This window comes from Mus caroli, chromosome 6, assembly GCF_900094665.2.
Source record: "Mus caroli chromosome 6, CAROLI_EIJ_v1.1, whole genome shotgun sequence".
Classification (NCBI taxonomy): Eukaryota; Metazoa; Chordata; class Mammalia; order Rodentia; family Muridae; genus Mus; species Mus caroli.
Window position 1 is genome coordinate 26254558 of NC_034575.1, and position 16534 is coordinate 26271091.

A 16534-nucleotide genomic window follows, 5' to 3' on the forward strand; every position below is an offset into this window, starting at 1 on the left:
TTTCAGTGAGAGACTGAAGGCGATTGTGTTCCCCTTTGGCAGGTCCAGTCAGGATAGGAAGCTTGTGGATATGGCAGAAAGCCTCTCTGTGTGCTGGGAAGGGTATACTAATGTCTGAGGGACCTTGAGTCTGAAATGTGCTCTGTTGCCTTCTAGCCTGATACCTCATCTTCAGGCTGTTAGTTCTCAGCCCCAACACAGTGAAGTAGCTCTGCCAACCCTGTGAATATGATCTAGTTGTGACTCATTTAATTTTACATGAACAGATCTGTAGAATGACTTTAATAGCATATTATTCAATGACTTGGTTCGGAAACATTTGTGGAGATACTGTATACAGGGGTGGGTGAGATGGATGGCTCAGTGGGTAAAAGTACTTGCTACACAAGCCCATGACCTGTGTTTGATCCAAAGAACCCATGAAAGGAGAGGACTGGCTCCCCACAGTTGTCCTCTGACCTGCACACACAAGTTATGGCACATCATGTTTCTCCATCATGCATGCATATACATAAATACATACTAATTATAAGTAAAAATGCTTTAGAAGATAACAGATAAGTCTAGCTCTTGAAATTTTACTTGAAACCTATCACAAAAGTCAGACAAGAAGGTTTTATGGTTGGTGGACTCCCCTGTGTTAAAGTTTAGTATATGGTATTGAAAATTTAAACAGTTTTAAGATAAGAATAGTTAATATAGTTTGTAACATGCTTGTGAATACTTTGGAGTATTTCTGAGGACTAACACTGAATAATACTTTCCAATATGTGTGATAGGACTTTGGTCTTGGTCAAAGATACTGTTAGGAGAGTGTGTTTTCAGTGAGTGAGTAGCTTGGGTTTGGTGTAAATTTGCTTGGCCTCTCTCTCAGTACAGGTTAAGTTAATGGGCTCCACTGAGGGAGGACGTCGGCTCTGGAATGAAGGAGAGGTACAGTGGGAAGTGCAGTGTGATAGGACACTGAACAAGGAGGTATTCTGGTCCAGTCCTGGTGTTGACAATTCTACATGAGTCTGTTCTCAAGGATTTTCTCTATTCTTACACAGTGTGAGCAGTTTAAGAGTTGATGGACTTTTGGAAAGGGATGGCATAAAGTTGATAAACCAGAAAAAGTGTCTGTGTTTTAGGTTAGCATATACTGTTATGTGTTTCATTTTGGTTTCTGCATGCATGTGTGTCATTATTCTTTTCTTTACATTTGTTCCCCCTCACTCCCCTTTCCTGGACTCTGTCTGGTTGCTACCTTTTTTTCCAGTTAGCCTTACTTCTGCATCCCCATTATAACTCATTTTCCTCCCTGTATCACATCTTTTAAGATGTATTAGAATAAATTTTAAAAGTCAGGCATCCTATCCCAGTAATACAGTAAATTGAATGATTGCCCAGAAAAGATAGTTTGAGGATTTGATAAAGTCAGAATTTGATTCTGATTACCTTAGTAAGGTCATCTACATATAAATGAACCTTGTAGGGAGACTGGAAATAGTTTGATCTCTTAAATATTTATAAACCCTTTGTATATACTGTTGTTTAGTCTAATACAAATGAATGTGTATCTAAAAGCAGTAAACCTTTCCTAAGTCTTTTCCACTTTTAATGCTTTTTGCTTTAGGTTGAAGCAGGGTAATTCTTAGTATCAGAATATATGTGAGACAACTTTTCAGTTTGAGTTTTGACCACTGAGAGTTTCCCAGTCTGTCACCTGCATTGGAATGCCTATTTTCTGTCGTTGGCATGCTTTCCCCAGTGGTGACTCTGTTTGCTTGTGTGGAGTATGTATGCATGGTTGTGTCCCCAGAGTGCTTTGAATCCTTAGAGATAATTATTGCAGGCTGAAACATGATCAATTCCATGGTGACAATAAGCTGAGTCAATTTTTCCTTGTACTACAGTGACCTTCTATTTGCATTCCAAAATGTCCAGTCTCTTTTTGTACTTACCTATTTCTCTTATATTTCCTAAATTAAGTTGTTTCACTCCTAAATATTTCAATATGAATGAAGAAGAGCACACCACATTAATTATCTGTTGCCTCAGTAACAGTCTGCCACAAGTTACAGCTTAAAACAATACATTTATTAAATGATACTTAATTATCAAGGGTTTGGGCATGATTTAGGAGGGTCTTCAGCTCCAAGTCTCTTACAGAACTTCAGTCATGTTCTGCTTCGCCAAAGCTAGCTAGGGAGAATCCGTAAGAGCTAGATCACTTTTATGTATCTAGGGTTTAAAAATGGCACTACATTGCCATTTCTTTGTATTTTATTTGAAATAAGTTTAGGCCATCCTACGGTAGAGATAGGTCATATGAAGGCGTGAATAACCACAAAGACGAAATCATTTGAAGCCTTCAGAATTGCTCTGCTAGAGATTTGTCTCCAATAGGCTTCACTGAAGACTCGTGTAATTTCATATAAATATATAAAATAAATGAAAAGTTTTGCCTGCCTGTATGTATGTGTACCGTGCTGCTTGTCTGTGGAGGTGGGAAGAGGGTCTCTGATCCCCTAGAGCTGAAGTTATGCATGGTTGTGAGGCACTGTGTAGGGGCTTGGGAACCCAATCTGGGTCCTCTCCAAGAGCAACATGTACTTTTATCTTAGCCATCTGCCAGCCCCTGTGGTTTCAGAGTTTAAGCTGTACAGCTTGGCTTTGTATCTGTCCTTTAGCCCTTTTATTCCTTCTAATTTGAGTAGCCATTTTTATTAGTTTTTGGTTCAAGCAAATAAAAGCAATTATTGTGTTTATCTGTTCCTTAAGTATAGTATGGTTTGGTCTTTATCAATTGAAGGACATCTGGATTGCTTCCAGTTTGAACATTTGTATGTAGGTTTTTATTTGGATATAAAATGTTATTTCCCTTGAATCAGTGTTTAAGAGTCTAGTTTTATGTTGTTGTTGTTGTTGGGTTTTTTGTTTGTTTTTGTTGTTGTTGTTTTTTGGTTTGGTTTTTGGGTTTTCTAGACAGGATTTTTCAGTGTAGCCTTAGTCGTCCTGGAACTTGCTCTGTTGACCAGAATGGCCTCAAGCTTGTGGATCCACCTGCCTCTACCTCCCAGTGCTGGGACTAAAGGCATGTGGCACCACTGCCCGGCAAGTTTAGTTACTGAATCACACAAAAAATACTTAAGAAACTATAATATACACCTAAAATGGCTGTACCATTTTACACTCACATTAGGGTACAGGTATTCCATTATCTCTAGTGTGTGTGTGTCTGTGTGTGCGAGTGTGAACATGTAAGAGTTCTCACCTAATATGTGGGTCTTGGGGATTGAATTCAGGTCATTAGCCATTGAGCCATTGTCATCTGAAGTTTCTCTGAGTTGGTAATAGCCTTTGAGCCATCACTGTATTTTAATTTTAGCTGTTCTGATAGGCAAGTAATGATGCTGGTTGTGGATGTTTGTGATGGCTATTGGTGTTGCACATGTTTTCATATGCTTATCTGCCCCCTTGGATATGCTCAATGAGTTCTTATTCGTGCCTTGCCTGTTTTTTAATTGAATTGTTTGCTTTTTTTTTTTTTAAAAAAGCCTAATCATTGTAAGTACTTATATATTTTAGATGTCATTTTTTGAACATAAAATAGGTTCTTCCAGGCTGTATCTTCTCATTTTACCTTTTAACAGAGACCTTACCAGAACAAGATTTTAATTATTTCTAGAGCCTGATTTTTGCTTTTATAGATTAGTGAGTTTTGTGTAAGAACTTGCCTAGGATTTAGAGAAAGGATAATTGTATATTGTGGGTAGTGATATGAGAAAGTAAGTCAGTCAGTCAGTAAGTAAGAACATTGTGTAGCTGCTATAGAAACAGTACAGAGGCCTCTCAAAAAACTTTATGGCCCAGCAGCCGTACTCCTGGGTATATAAAAGTCATTGCATCAAAGAGATACCCACACCCCTGCTTATTGCAGCACTAGTCACAGGAACCAGAATTATAGAGTCAGCCAAGATGTCCATCAGCAGATGAATAGATTTTAAAAACTATGTGGGAACAGACATGGCTCAGTGGTTAAGAACATTTGCTGCACTTGCATAGGACTGGAGTTTGATTGACAGGTGGTTCACATTCATCTAGAACTCCAGACTCAGGGCTTTTGTGCCCTCTTCTGGCCTCCAAGGCATACACACAAATGACATTCATATACACAGGCATACGTGTGTACACACAGATTTTGTTTTCAAAGATTGTGTGTGTGTGTTTATGTGTGGTGTATGTGTGTCCATGAATATATGTGTGTGACAGAGCAGGGGTTAGGAGGAATACTGTTTAACCATAAAAAGGATGCCGTCCTGCCAATGTATGACTGAAACTTAAGGGCATTATGTTAAGTAAAGTAAATTAAGTATAGAGAGACACATATTGAAGAAGCTAAAGACATTAATCACATAATAGTAGATGTACAATAGCACTTAGTAGAAGCTAGGAAGGGAAAGCAGTCAGAGGGTAAGATAATCAATACGCAGATACAGTTGCTATAGTTCTCTTATGTTACAAAATTGAGGAACTAATCCAGAGCCGTTAGTTGTACATTTCAAAATAACTAGAGAGGAAGATTTGAGTTCCCAGAATCATAGGCGAGTTGATATTTGAGGGATGGAAGTTCTGAGTACTCTGGTTTGGTCATTATATCTGCACAGAAATTTGATTTGTAATGTGGTCACATAAGTGAGTATAAATGTTATATGTTAATTTGAAAAAAATAGAAACCGGGAGCTGGAGAGATGGCTCAATAGTTAGAAAGGGCGTTTGATATTCTCAGAGCTTGTAACTCCAGCTCCAGAGAATCTGATATCCTCTTTGGTCTCTGCAGACTCTTAGACATAAAGACAGGCAGGCAGGCAGGCACGCACCCACATGGGCACACACACACACACACACACACTCACAACATACTCTCCCTAATGAGCCCTCCCTTCCTTGGAGCTTATTTTCCTGTTTCCACTGTTGCTAGAAAGAAGTGGCAGGGACTGGGGGCCTAGGAAGTAGGTTAGGCATTGAAGCCAGGAATGGAAGCCACTCTGTGCTGGTGGCGATGGAACTCCTGTTATTTCCTAATTGCTGCCAGCCAGGCCACTATTGCCTCCTTCTCAAGGTTGTCTAGCACCCTGACTCTGAGAAAGAAAGGACAGCTAAACCCACAAAACCCCAAACTTCCATGCTTGGTGATCTGTAAGTTCTGTTTTACATTTGTTTGTTTTGTTTTGTTTTTAAGGACTCAGTCTCTGGCTTCATTCTTTTTCCTCGTTCTCATTTTTAGTTTGATTTCTACTGTAATTTTTGCTTTACTTTTTATTTTTTGTGATATTCATGGTTACATTTCCTTTTTTGTCCTAGCTCCTTAGGGGGGAAGCTTAGGTGATTGATTTTACAATCTTCCTAATTTTCTTGTATGTATTTAACACGTCTGCTAAGTGTTGTTTTTATGGTATTGCACCGTTTCCGTAAGTTTTCGTTCTTTTTTTAAAAAATTAATCTAGTTCGATTTGTGTGTTTACCCTGAGGCTGCCTTGATTTGTGTATTATTTGGAACTGTGTTGTATATGCTAACTATTTTAAGAGTTTTCTAACTGTCTTGTATGAATGATTCTGATTTAATCCCATTGAGATCTGTGAGCTGTTGGTGTCACTGACACGTTTTCCTGTGGTAGTGAGTGCTCCCGTGTGAGTTGAGGAGAATGCCTTTGCTGTTGGTGAGTGTTCTGTGTATGCCAGTTACATCCAGTTGATTGATGGTGCTTTTTAGCTCATTGGTGTGCTGAGTTTCTGCCTCTTGAATCTGTCAGTTGCTGAAAGTGAGAGGTTGGGAATCTGCAATTAAAATAGTGCTTCTTGCAATTCTGACAATTTTTTCCTCAAGTATTTTGACACTTTTTTTGTTTGGTACAGTCACATTAAGAGTTGTGTCTTCTTGAGGAATTGACACATTTCATCAATGCCCCTCTGTCCCTAATGATTTTCCCTTCTTAAGTAAGCCTGATTTGGATCTGGCTGGTCTGCCTTCTATTTCAAACATGCTGCATCTTCATCTGTTTTTTCACATTCACATGTCCTTTATTTATTTATTTATTTTTTCATGTTTTTTAAAAAAATTTTTATTAGATATTTTCTTCATTTACATTTCAAATGCTATCCCAAAAGTCCCCTATACCCTCCCCCCCACCCTGCTCCCTATGTCCTTTATTTTTATGTGAGTTTCTCATAGGTGATGTATTTGAGCAGTTGTTTTTCTCATCCATTTCAACATTCTCTTTAAGTTGGTTTATTTCAGCCATTTACATACAAATTGATTATTGATATAATTGGATTGATATCTGCCATATATAAAACTGTTTTCCATCTCATACACTTATTTCTTGCATCTTTTTATTTTCTATCTCTGATTTGAAATGAGCCTCCAGTGTGACTTTATTTTCTTTTACATATTAATTGCATTTCTCTTACTTTTTAGTGCTTCTGTTAATACAAGAGGATATTTTGTACACGTCTAGAGGGTTAGAGTCCACAATGGCTGGGACTGCCTGGAAGCAGGTGGCAGGGACAGGAAGATGAAAACTCATACCTTGAACTGTAAGCTTGAAACTGGGAGAGCAACTAGAAGCAGGCAAGGCTTTTTATTCTCACAGCCGTCCTCCAGTGACATGCTTCCCCAGGAAGGCTGCACCACCTAAACCACCTCAAATAGTGCCATCCACTGGGGCCAGGCTGAAATGCCTAAGACGGTAGAGGCATTTTCTCATCCAAACCATCACACTGCTTAGCCTAAAGTTTGTTAAATACGTTTATAACTAATCTAACTTTAGCTTTAAATAATAGTAAACTGCTTATGAGTGGTATTGACACTGATTTTCAGAATATATTTTATTCCTCTCTTGTTTGACTGTACCAGAGGGCCATAGATTAGGTGGTTTGTAATAGGAAATGTATTGGATTACAGTTTTAGAAGCTGAGCTATTCAAGATTCAGGAACTAACATCTGGGAAAAAGATCTTTTGTGGGAAGCATCCCATGGCAGAAGGGTAGGGAAGGGAGTGAGGGTGACAGAGGACTCTCCTTATCCTTCCTGAATGAGCTCAGTCTTGGTATGCAGGATATGTGACAAGATCAAAACAGTCAGGCATCTACTTTACCACTACTCATCTCGGGAAGTTCCCCTAATCAAAAATGAAATTGATTCTTTGGTAGTTTCATACCTGTGTGCATTGATCTTACACACCCCAACATGCCAACATGCTCCCAACATGTTCTCTTCCCATCTTTATACCTTCTCCTTTTTAAAGAAACAAAACAAAACCAACAACACCAACAACAACACCCTTACTGAGTCCAGGTAGTACTACCGACTAGAATATGGACTGATGTTGGCTTGATTCTGCGCAGATAATCAGGTAATCATCATTGCAGTGAGTTCATGAGTGTAGCAGCCGTGCCATGCCCAGCGTCTGCATTTCACAGGTTTCCACCTCATCCTTCAACTTGTACATTCTTTCTACCCTTTCTTTACTGTGTTGCTGGAGCTTGGCAGCAAGGGGAATAGTTGTCCCACTTGAGTACTTAACAGTCACTTTTTCTCAGTACTTTGACCTAGTTAGGAACCTTTGAATTAATTGGTGCTTCCTATAGAATCAGCTTCTCTGGTCAGGGTTGAGAACAACACTCATCTGTGGGCATAAGCCAGTATCTAGAAGGCATTTTGGTATGGGTTGCCCCACCCCTCACTGCCATCCCCATGGCCTGTGACCTTCAGATCCCTGGGTTTTTGACCAGGTTTACAGTGCCAGGCAGGGCTTAGAGCCAACCAGAAAGTGGTCGGTTATTCTATAATCTTCACTCCTCCATCACTGTAAGAAGTGGTGGGCACTTCTTACCTGGTGAGTTAGTATTGTCATGTCCAGGATTCATTGCTGGGTCATCCCATTGATGACTCGTCTCGCCTACCTGCCTGTGTAGCACCTTCCAGCATTACGAACATTAGCTGTCTGTGAGGAAGTTTTCAGGTCAATTCTGGTTGGATTTCTGTATGCCCTACAATCAGAATGTGTGCTGAGGAGCAGTGGATCTAGTTCTTGTGGGCATGAAGAGCAGTGGCAATATTGTTTGAGGGGGCATATGGGACATTTTTGATGTATAACTTATAAGGAAGTATCCCACTCCTGCTACTAAGATTTTCATTTAATAACCCATGTCTTCTGAGGAAATTATTGCTCACCCACACAGGGAACTGTGTTCAAATACCTTTACCTTCTTTTTAATAGCTCACAAAGTAGTGGAGGATCTTTAATACATCCTTAGTTTTGATGATGCTTGTCTCTTCTCCATCCACCCACTATGCCTGCCCCACTTAAACCTCCAACCCCGAGTATTCCCTCTCTACTTTCAAATCACACATCAAGATTGGATTTCTTTCCCCTCCCCTTTCAGTACTTGAAATAGTTCCTTTATTTGCCTGTGGAGTTTTTGATGAGACGTTTAATGTAATTCTAATCTTTGTTTCTCTGTAGTGGACTTTTCCCCACTCTTTGTGATTTTTTTTTCCCCCATGACTTTCTCTGTGGTTTTCTACTGTTTGAATATACTGTGCCTATGTGCTAGTTTTTGTCAGCTTACTAAGGAGTTGCCCCTGTCAAATTGGACTGTGGACATGTCTGTGGAGCATTTTCTTGATTAGTGATTGATTGCCACCATAGGCAAGTGGTCCTGAGTTGTATAAAAAGCCAATAAGCCGAGCAAGCAATGGGGAACAAGCCGGTATGCAGATTTCCTCCGTGGTTCTTGCCTCTGCCCTTGCTTGTGTTCTTAGTCTGACACTGAGCTGTTCACCCCTCCCCTGTTTGGATTTGGTATAGTTTTTATCACAACAGTAGAGAAACTTAACCAGTATAGTCTAGATATACATTTTCTTCCCTTGTTTTCTTTCTATTATTGTTGTTGTTGTATTTGTTTCTTGGTTTTGTCTTATCTTCCTGGATAGATGGTTTGATATTGTACTGGCTTCCAAAAATCCTCAGTCACTGAATTGCCTTGCATGTTTCTCCTGTTGCTGTTTTCTTTCAGTGCAGCTGTGCGTATGTCATAGCTCTTTGATTTCTTGCAGCCCTTGGACACCCCCACTCTCTCTTTTCCCCTCTTTTCAGCCTGGGATTTTTCTGTAGAATATTTCCAATCTCAGATTCTTTCTTCAGTGTTACGTATCTATCCTATGTATTATCTACTTATTTCTTTAAAACTCTTAAAGTGATAACCATAGTTATTTAAAGACATTTCATATCTAGTAATTCTAAAATCTGCACCTCTGAGTCTGGTTCTAATATGTTGTCTATTCAAACTTAGGGGAAAAAAGATCTTTTAGGGGCCTTTCCCCTCTCCACTCCCCCTCCTCCCTGCTTCCCTTTGATGTCGTCTCCCAGTTCTTGTGCAGCCTCCTTGTATTGAGATTACAGGTGTTTGCTTGATACTGTGTTCAAGTCTAGCATGCTTTCTGATTGTGAGTTCATTAGTAACTGTCGATCCAGTTCTTTTTTTTATAACATGTCATCCCAAGGAGTTAACCTATAACCTCTGTACAACTGTCTGTCTTCCTAAGGTTGTGGTCCTTCATGTGGGGTGCTGGGAATTGAACACTGGTTCTCTGCAAAAACAAGGTCTTTTAACCACTGAGCCATCTCTCCAGCCCTGCTTATTTTTTGGTTGATAGTGTTTGGAAGTATACTAGTTATATATTTTATTTAAAGTTTCACAGTTTGGGTTTGTGTGTGTGTGTGTGTGTGTGTTTGTTTGTTTGTTTGTGGTTGTGCTGGGATTGTTGGTGGCAGTATGGACTCTGGTTACTATTTTATACTTCCTGTTTTAAGCTCCTGCTACAGCCTTTATTTTGTTTCTATTCTTTTCCAGCTTCTCTCATACCTCTAGGTTGGCTCCTTCTTGGCCCAGCATTCTTTTTAATGCTTTTTAAAACTTACATTAATTTAGAGGTTTTCTGTGCTTTTTTAATGGTTATATACTATTCTCTTTCAAATCGTAAACATTGTATAACTTTGTGGTAGTTCCAGTAATTTTATAATGGTGGATTATTTCCCCTTTTTGACTTTAATCACTTCAGTTTTCTTTCTTTTTTTAATTCTAGGAACATTTTAGTGGATAAACCAAATGATCAATCTTCCAGATGGTCTTCAGAGAGCAACTATCCTCCCCAAGTAAGACTGCATGTCGCGCCGGAGACTGTTAGAAGTTGGCATAGATGGGCACTTACTCAATTGCTATCAATTCTGTAGAATCCATGGAGAGTTGATTTTTGTCTTCAGGATTGTGAGCTACATCTTCTTTTTGGTCTATTAAATTTTTATTTTATAGGTAAAAACAATGTGGGATTTGATGAGACACTTTTACTTCCTATTGAAATTTTAAATTTTAATTTATATTTTTAATGTATCAATAAGGATGCAAAATTAAGTTGTTTTTGTTTTGTTCTGAAAAAAAAAAAACTAATGAATAAAATGTTAGACAAGGACTTGAGTGCTGTTCTGATCTAAGCCAGGTTGTGCTCCCATTCTGCTATGCTCAAATCATTTTGTAAATGTTAGTAAGTTGAACTTTGAATGTGGGGCCTTTTCAGAAAAATCAACATAGTTTGTTACATTGTTATTGTAATCTTTTAAAAATCATGTTTACTTATGTATGCATGTGTTGAGCGTGGGTGAGTATGTGCGTGTGAAGATGCAAAGATGATTTATGGGAGTCTGTCCTTCTATCATATGAGTTTCACATGCACCCTTACCTGCTAAGCTGTTGCACTGGCTTGGTGTGCTATGTTAAGATGGTATATACAGAAGGTGTTATGGCCAGGAACTAAATACTCCTTTTTTCTGGTAAGCAGTGCTGCTACTAAAAGAAATCATTCTTTAATTTTACATGCTTAGGGTGTAGTAGGTACATTCATAATGTCTGTATCCTTGAAGGTGTCATAAAGTAGATGGGTAAGCAAACAATATAGTAGAGTTCATGGGAGCCTAGTTTCTGCACTTCTTTTTCTTTTTATTTGTCTGTTGCTGTAGCTATTTGGGTCACTTGATAGCTATATACTTCACCTCAAAATGTTATGTATTACCCAAACATGGTGCTGATATATTGGCAGAGCGAAGATTGTATTTTTATTTACTTTGACATTATTACTTAAATTATAATGTTTTACTGTGAATTTCCAATTTTAACTATATTTTAAAGGCATTTAATGTTTTTATATATTTCTTTCTCACTTATTAAAAGTTATTTAGTAAGTACTCAAAAGGCACCAAATTAAATATTGGGAGTAGAGCTGTGAAATATTTTCTCTGTTCTTGATGAATCAAGCAGAGCCCTGAATCATTTAGCATTCCATCTATTGAATCCTTGGGTAAAAGAAATGTGACGTTTTGTAATTAAGTAAAGTTACTTTAATTTTGAAATAGATAACATGTAATCAATGTGTCTTAGTTGTAACTGTGACACAAATATGAGATTCTTATGGCCAGTCTCAAGGGACATGAACAATTTAGTTTTATTTATTGGACAGAATGGGCACAGTTTTGGTGTATAGATAAATAGCAAGAAGTTTTACATTATTAGTGGTTGTTTGTTGTAAAACTTGTTTCTGACTCCTGGTTTGAAGACTGTGGAAGGGACCTGATTTAAAGCTGTACGTGTGCTTAAGGTTAATGAAAGCTAGCACCTTAAAGCAGCACGTATATGGCTTACTTGATTCAAAGTAATTATTTTAAGATTAATCTTGGAAACACAGATCTGAGGTCAGAGGCTGTGTGATACCCATTAGGGTTACCTACATTACCCATAAAGCGACACCACTTATCTCCATGACTAAACGTCACACACTCCTCGCTGAACCAAGACTGAACACCAGCCCAGATATTCATCCAGTGCAGGAATGCCAGAAACTCATTTTAGTACTTAGGCACCCACTTGCCAAAACCAGAACTAGAACCTGATCTGGATCCAGAGCCAGAGTGAAAACAAGATTTAGACCCAGGTACTGATGAAGCAGTCCTCAGATAGAGGGTAGGAAGAAGACTTCCCATCAGGGAGGAGTTTCCAGCTGCAAGACAGCCTTCTGGGAAGTAGGGAAGAAGCCAGATGGAGCTCAGCAGTCAGGAAAGCATACCTCTGGGCAGTGTCTGTTGTTGCAGTGAATAGTTTACTCTCAGGAGAGGACTGAGGATAGAAGTTGACACTGTGAACAATATTTTAATAGTGGAAAATGACACCTCAACCATACTGCTACCCAGTCCTTTCAAGAAAATACAGATAGTGCCATTGAAAAAAAGAAAGGTGACCCTAAAACAGCAGTGACAACCAACTATTGAATTCCTGATGCATAAGTCCCAATGCAAAAACAATAGGTAACATGAAAAACAAGTTACCCTGCCCTTACAATTCCGGCATAATGACCACCACTGAGAAAGACAGCCTAGTCTGAAGAAACAAAAGATACTTCATACGCCATTACAACCTGGCAAGATAGGTAACTCTTAGAAAGAAAGATTCCTGATTGGATTTAAGGCATGCTTCACAAATTGGAACCAAGGTATGGCACTGTTATCAGGGTCAAGAACCTGTGGCTAGATAGGATATAGGTCCTAGGAAAGAATCTATTATTATTATTATTATTATTATTATTATTATTACTCTGCTAAGTGGATATAGTATTAAATTGACTCCCAATGATTTCTTATAGATTAGTACATCTGTCAACTAATCTATACTTTTTGTACTAAATGGTGATAAACCCAAAGATCTACAATGGTCAGGGTGCAAAGAGTAAGAGGCCGAGGAATGCTCCCCTTAATGGGACATCTGTTTCATACCCCCTTCTCTCAAGGCTCAGAGATGATTTGGGAAGAGAGGACAGACAGATTGATTGTAAGAGCCAGGGGTAGTAGATGATTGAAAGGAAAGTGGGTTTTCTGGGCACAGCAGGGTACTTGCTCATATGAATTCACAGCAGTCATAATAGCATACAGAAGTCCTGTGTAGGCACAGGTCAGACCATATAACAACAAGGAGATGAGAGGTGGCCGTGAAGTCCTGCTCCTAGCTAAGACAGTTGATAGTTGCTGTAAAAGGAACAGTCATTTTTCTTTAAGGATGTGGCTCCTGGCTGGTGGACTCTTCTCTAGAAAAGGCCACATATCCTAGAGTATATGGGCAGCATGAACTGAGCTTCATGAATTTCAAAGTTGAGTGGGTAAGGGTGGATCTGAGAGAAGTAGGGGTGTGTGACTATGGTCAGAGTATATAGTAAAAAATTCTCAACCAATGAAAAAGAAGAAACCCTACAAACTCAAAAAACAAAACAAACAAAACAAAACAAAACAAAAAGAAAAGGAGAGAGAGAGAGAGAGATCTCCATCAAGAAGACAGTACAATTTTAAACATCTAAACATAATGCACTGAGTATAGGTGCACTCAGTTTCACAAAGCACACTTTGCTAGGTGTGAAGACACAGTTTGACCTCAGCATAATTGTGGTGGGCGAATCAGGACTTGACTTAATCAGGTTTGAGGTCCTGGATTCTGACCTTATAAACCAAACGGACTTAACAGTATCTACAGAACATCCTCTCCTAAAACTGCAGAATACACCTTCTTCTCAGCAGCCTACAGAACTTTGTTTAAAATTTTATTTTAGGACATAAAAGAAACCTTAACAATTATAGGAAAGTATAAATAATTTCCTGTATTCTTTTTGATCATAAGGAAAGAAAAAAACTACAAACCAACAGTAAGAATGACTATAGAATGTATATAAACTTATGGAGGTTTACCAGCATACTATCAAAGAGAAATAAAACCTTTTAAAAATGAAGTGAAAATGACATGCAGTATAACAAAGCCCATGAGATAGAATGAAAGCAATCCTAAGAGAAGAGTGAGACCCTTAGTACCTACATTTGAAATGAGAAAGTCTCGCCATTTAATGCTACAGGTCAGGGCCATAGAAAAACAGAATGAGCTGGGCAATGGTGGCGCAGGCCTTTAATTTTCATACTCATGAGGCAGAGGCAGGAGGATCTCTGGGTTCAAGGCCAGCCTGGTCTGCAGAGTGAGTTCCAGGATAGCCAGGGCTACACAGAGAGGCATTGTCTTAAAACAACAACAACAACAACCCACCACAACACAAAAGAAACAAGAAAAACCCCAATCAGTAGATAAAAAGAAATGACTAAGGAGATGGAGACATGGCTCAGTAGGTAAGAGTACTTGGTGTGTAAGCATAAAGACCTGAGTTCAGATCTCTGCACCCACTTATGGTCCAGCTCCAAGGATCCAGGGACAAGAGGACTGTTAGGGTTTGTTGAAGGCTAGCCTGGCTGGAAAAACAAACAAACAAACAAACAAACAAACAAACAAGAAAAGAACAAAGAAGGTTCAGGGAGTTGTATTATTTAAATAAATCCCATCTGTGGGCGATTCGCTACTGGCTCCAAGTTTATGCTCCTGAATGAAAGACACACACACACACACAGCCTTTATATTTTGATATGCCTTAAACAGTGCAGTAGCTGGGCTACTTCCCACTGATAATCCTGAGTTATCAGCAACCTAATTCTATATTCTACCTTGGCTGCCCTGGACCCAGCTGAACAGCCCTCTGGGCCGTACTCTCCGGGCTCCTTCACATGGCTGTTATGTCTCTCTGTCCTCCACTCTTCTCAGGTATGACTTCTCCCTTCCACTTCTCCTGGCATGGCAGATCCCCCAATCCCCGGGCCCATCCCAAACCAGGGAATTCTCAAATCCCACCTCTGTCTTCCCTGCCTAGCCATTGGCTTCCGGCATCTTTATTTACCAGTCAGTACCAATTGGGGGCAAGGTCCCTCAATGTCTTTTGTGGACCCAAATTAACATTGAATACAAGCAGCATTAGGCCATGCCCACCATGGGGAGTGACCTGGCCTCAAAGGAATAACAAGAAAATAATGGAAGAGGTCACCCAACACCATCTTTTATCCTGTATATACTACTTCCTCATATACACAAATAAATACATAAAACATTTAAAGTAGAAATTAATGAAAAACAAAAAAAAGTAGTACCAAAAAAAAAAATCACTAAAACAGAGAGCTAGTTCTTTGGAAGGATAAACAAGATCTATAAACTTAGACAAAATGACCAAAAAGATATAAATTAATAAAATTAGAGGTGGAAATACATTAAAAATATCTGCTCACTGAGTGTGATGACACATGCCTTTGACCAAGCACTCCTAAGGGAGGCAGAGACTGGCAGATGTCTGAGCTTCCAAGGCCAGCCTGATTTACATAGTGAGTGCCAGGCCAACCAGGGCTACTTAGTGAGACCGTGTCACAAACCCAACATATGTATGTATATACTTGTGTTCTATTACATTGGGAAATCTAAAAGGCATGATGTATTTCTAGGTTCAAATAACCTACCAAAATTAGACTTATGGTGAAATAATTTAAACGCTTCTGTAACAAGCCAAGAGATTGAATTAATAATAATGAAAAAATTCTAACTAGAAAAATATAGTTCCTGTTGGATTCCCTGGTGAGTTTTGCCACACCTCCAAAGACCTAAAAGTAATTCTTCTGAGATTCTTCCATAAAGTAGGGAGTAAAGGAACATTACCACAAACTTAATTACCAAGGCAGTATTACTCATATCAAAATTCTGTAACCACACAATTAGACCAATCTCCCTAATATGTGTAACTGCAAAATTTCTCAGCAAGGGCTGGTGAGATGTCTCAGCAGTTAAGAGCACTGACTGTTCTTCTGAAGGTCCTGAGTTCAAATCCCAGCAACCACATGGTGACTCACAACCACCTGTAATGGGGTCTGACGCCCTCTTCTGGTGCGTATAAAGACAGCTACAGTGTACCTAAATATAACAATAAATAAACCTCATATATATAAGAAATAAATAAATAAATCTTTAAAAAAATTTCTCAGCAATGTACTCACAAACTGAATATAGGAGTGCATAAAAAGGGTCATCATTTGATCAAGCTTGGCTTTAGTCCAGAGATACTGGAGGGGCTCAACATTCAGAAATCAAGAAATGTAATATGTTATATGAATGGACTCATGACCATAATCACATGATTGTCACAATGGGTGATAAAAACATTTTTGATATCATACAACTTGCTATCATGATAAAAATCCTGAAGTGAGGGCTGAAGATAGGGTTCAGTGGTTCAGAGTGTTAGCTGCACTTATGGAGAATATGAGTTCAATTCCCAGCACCCACATGGTAATTCAAAACCTTCTAGAACTCTAGTTCCGGGGGGGTTTAATCACCTGTTTCTGGCCTTCACTGGCACCAGCAATACTTTTAGTGCATGCAGGCAAAACACCTAAGGAACTGGGAGTAGAAAGAACATATCTCAACATTATAAACGCTATATATAACAAATCTATAGCCAACATTATACTAAGTGGGACAGAGCTCAAAGGATTTCTACTAAAATCAAAGCAGATAAGGATGTTTGTTTTCATCAGTTATTCAG

At 38.9% G+C, this 16534-nt stretch overlaps 1 protein-coding gene across 2 annotated transcripts in view; it reads left to right on the forward strand.

Moving 5' to 3' along the window:
- Nucleotides 1–16534, forward strand: part of Mkln1 (muskelin 1) — a 111439-nt gene that overhangs the window by 10252 nt on the left and 84653 nt on the right. For both annotated transcript variants that reach the window (XM_021164743.1, XM_029478299.1), the window contains exon 2: nucleotides 10133–10202. In XM_021164743.1, coding sequence (XP_021020402.1) covers nucleotides 10133–10202 — 70 coding nt within the window. The remainder of the gene's footprint in view (nucleotides 1–10132; nucleotides 10203–16534) is intronic.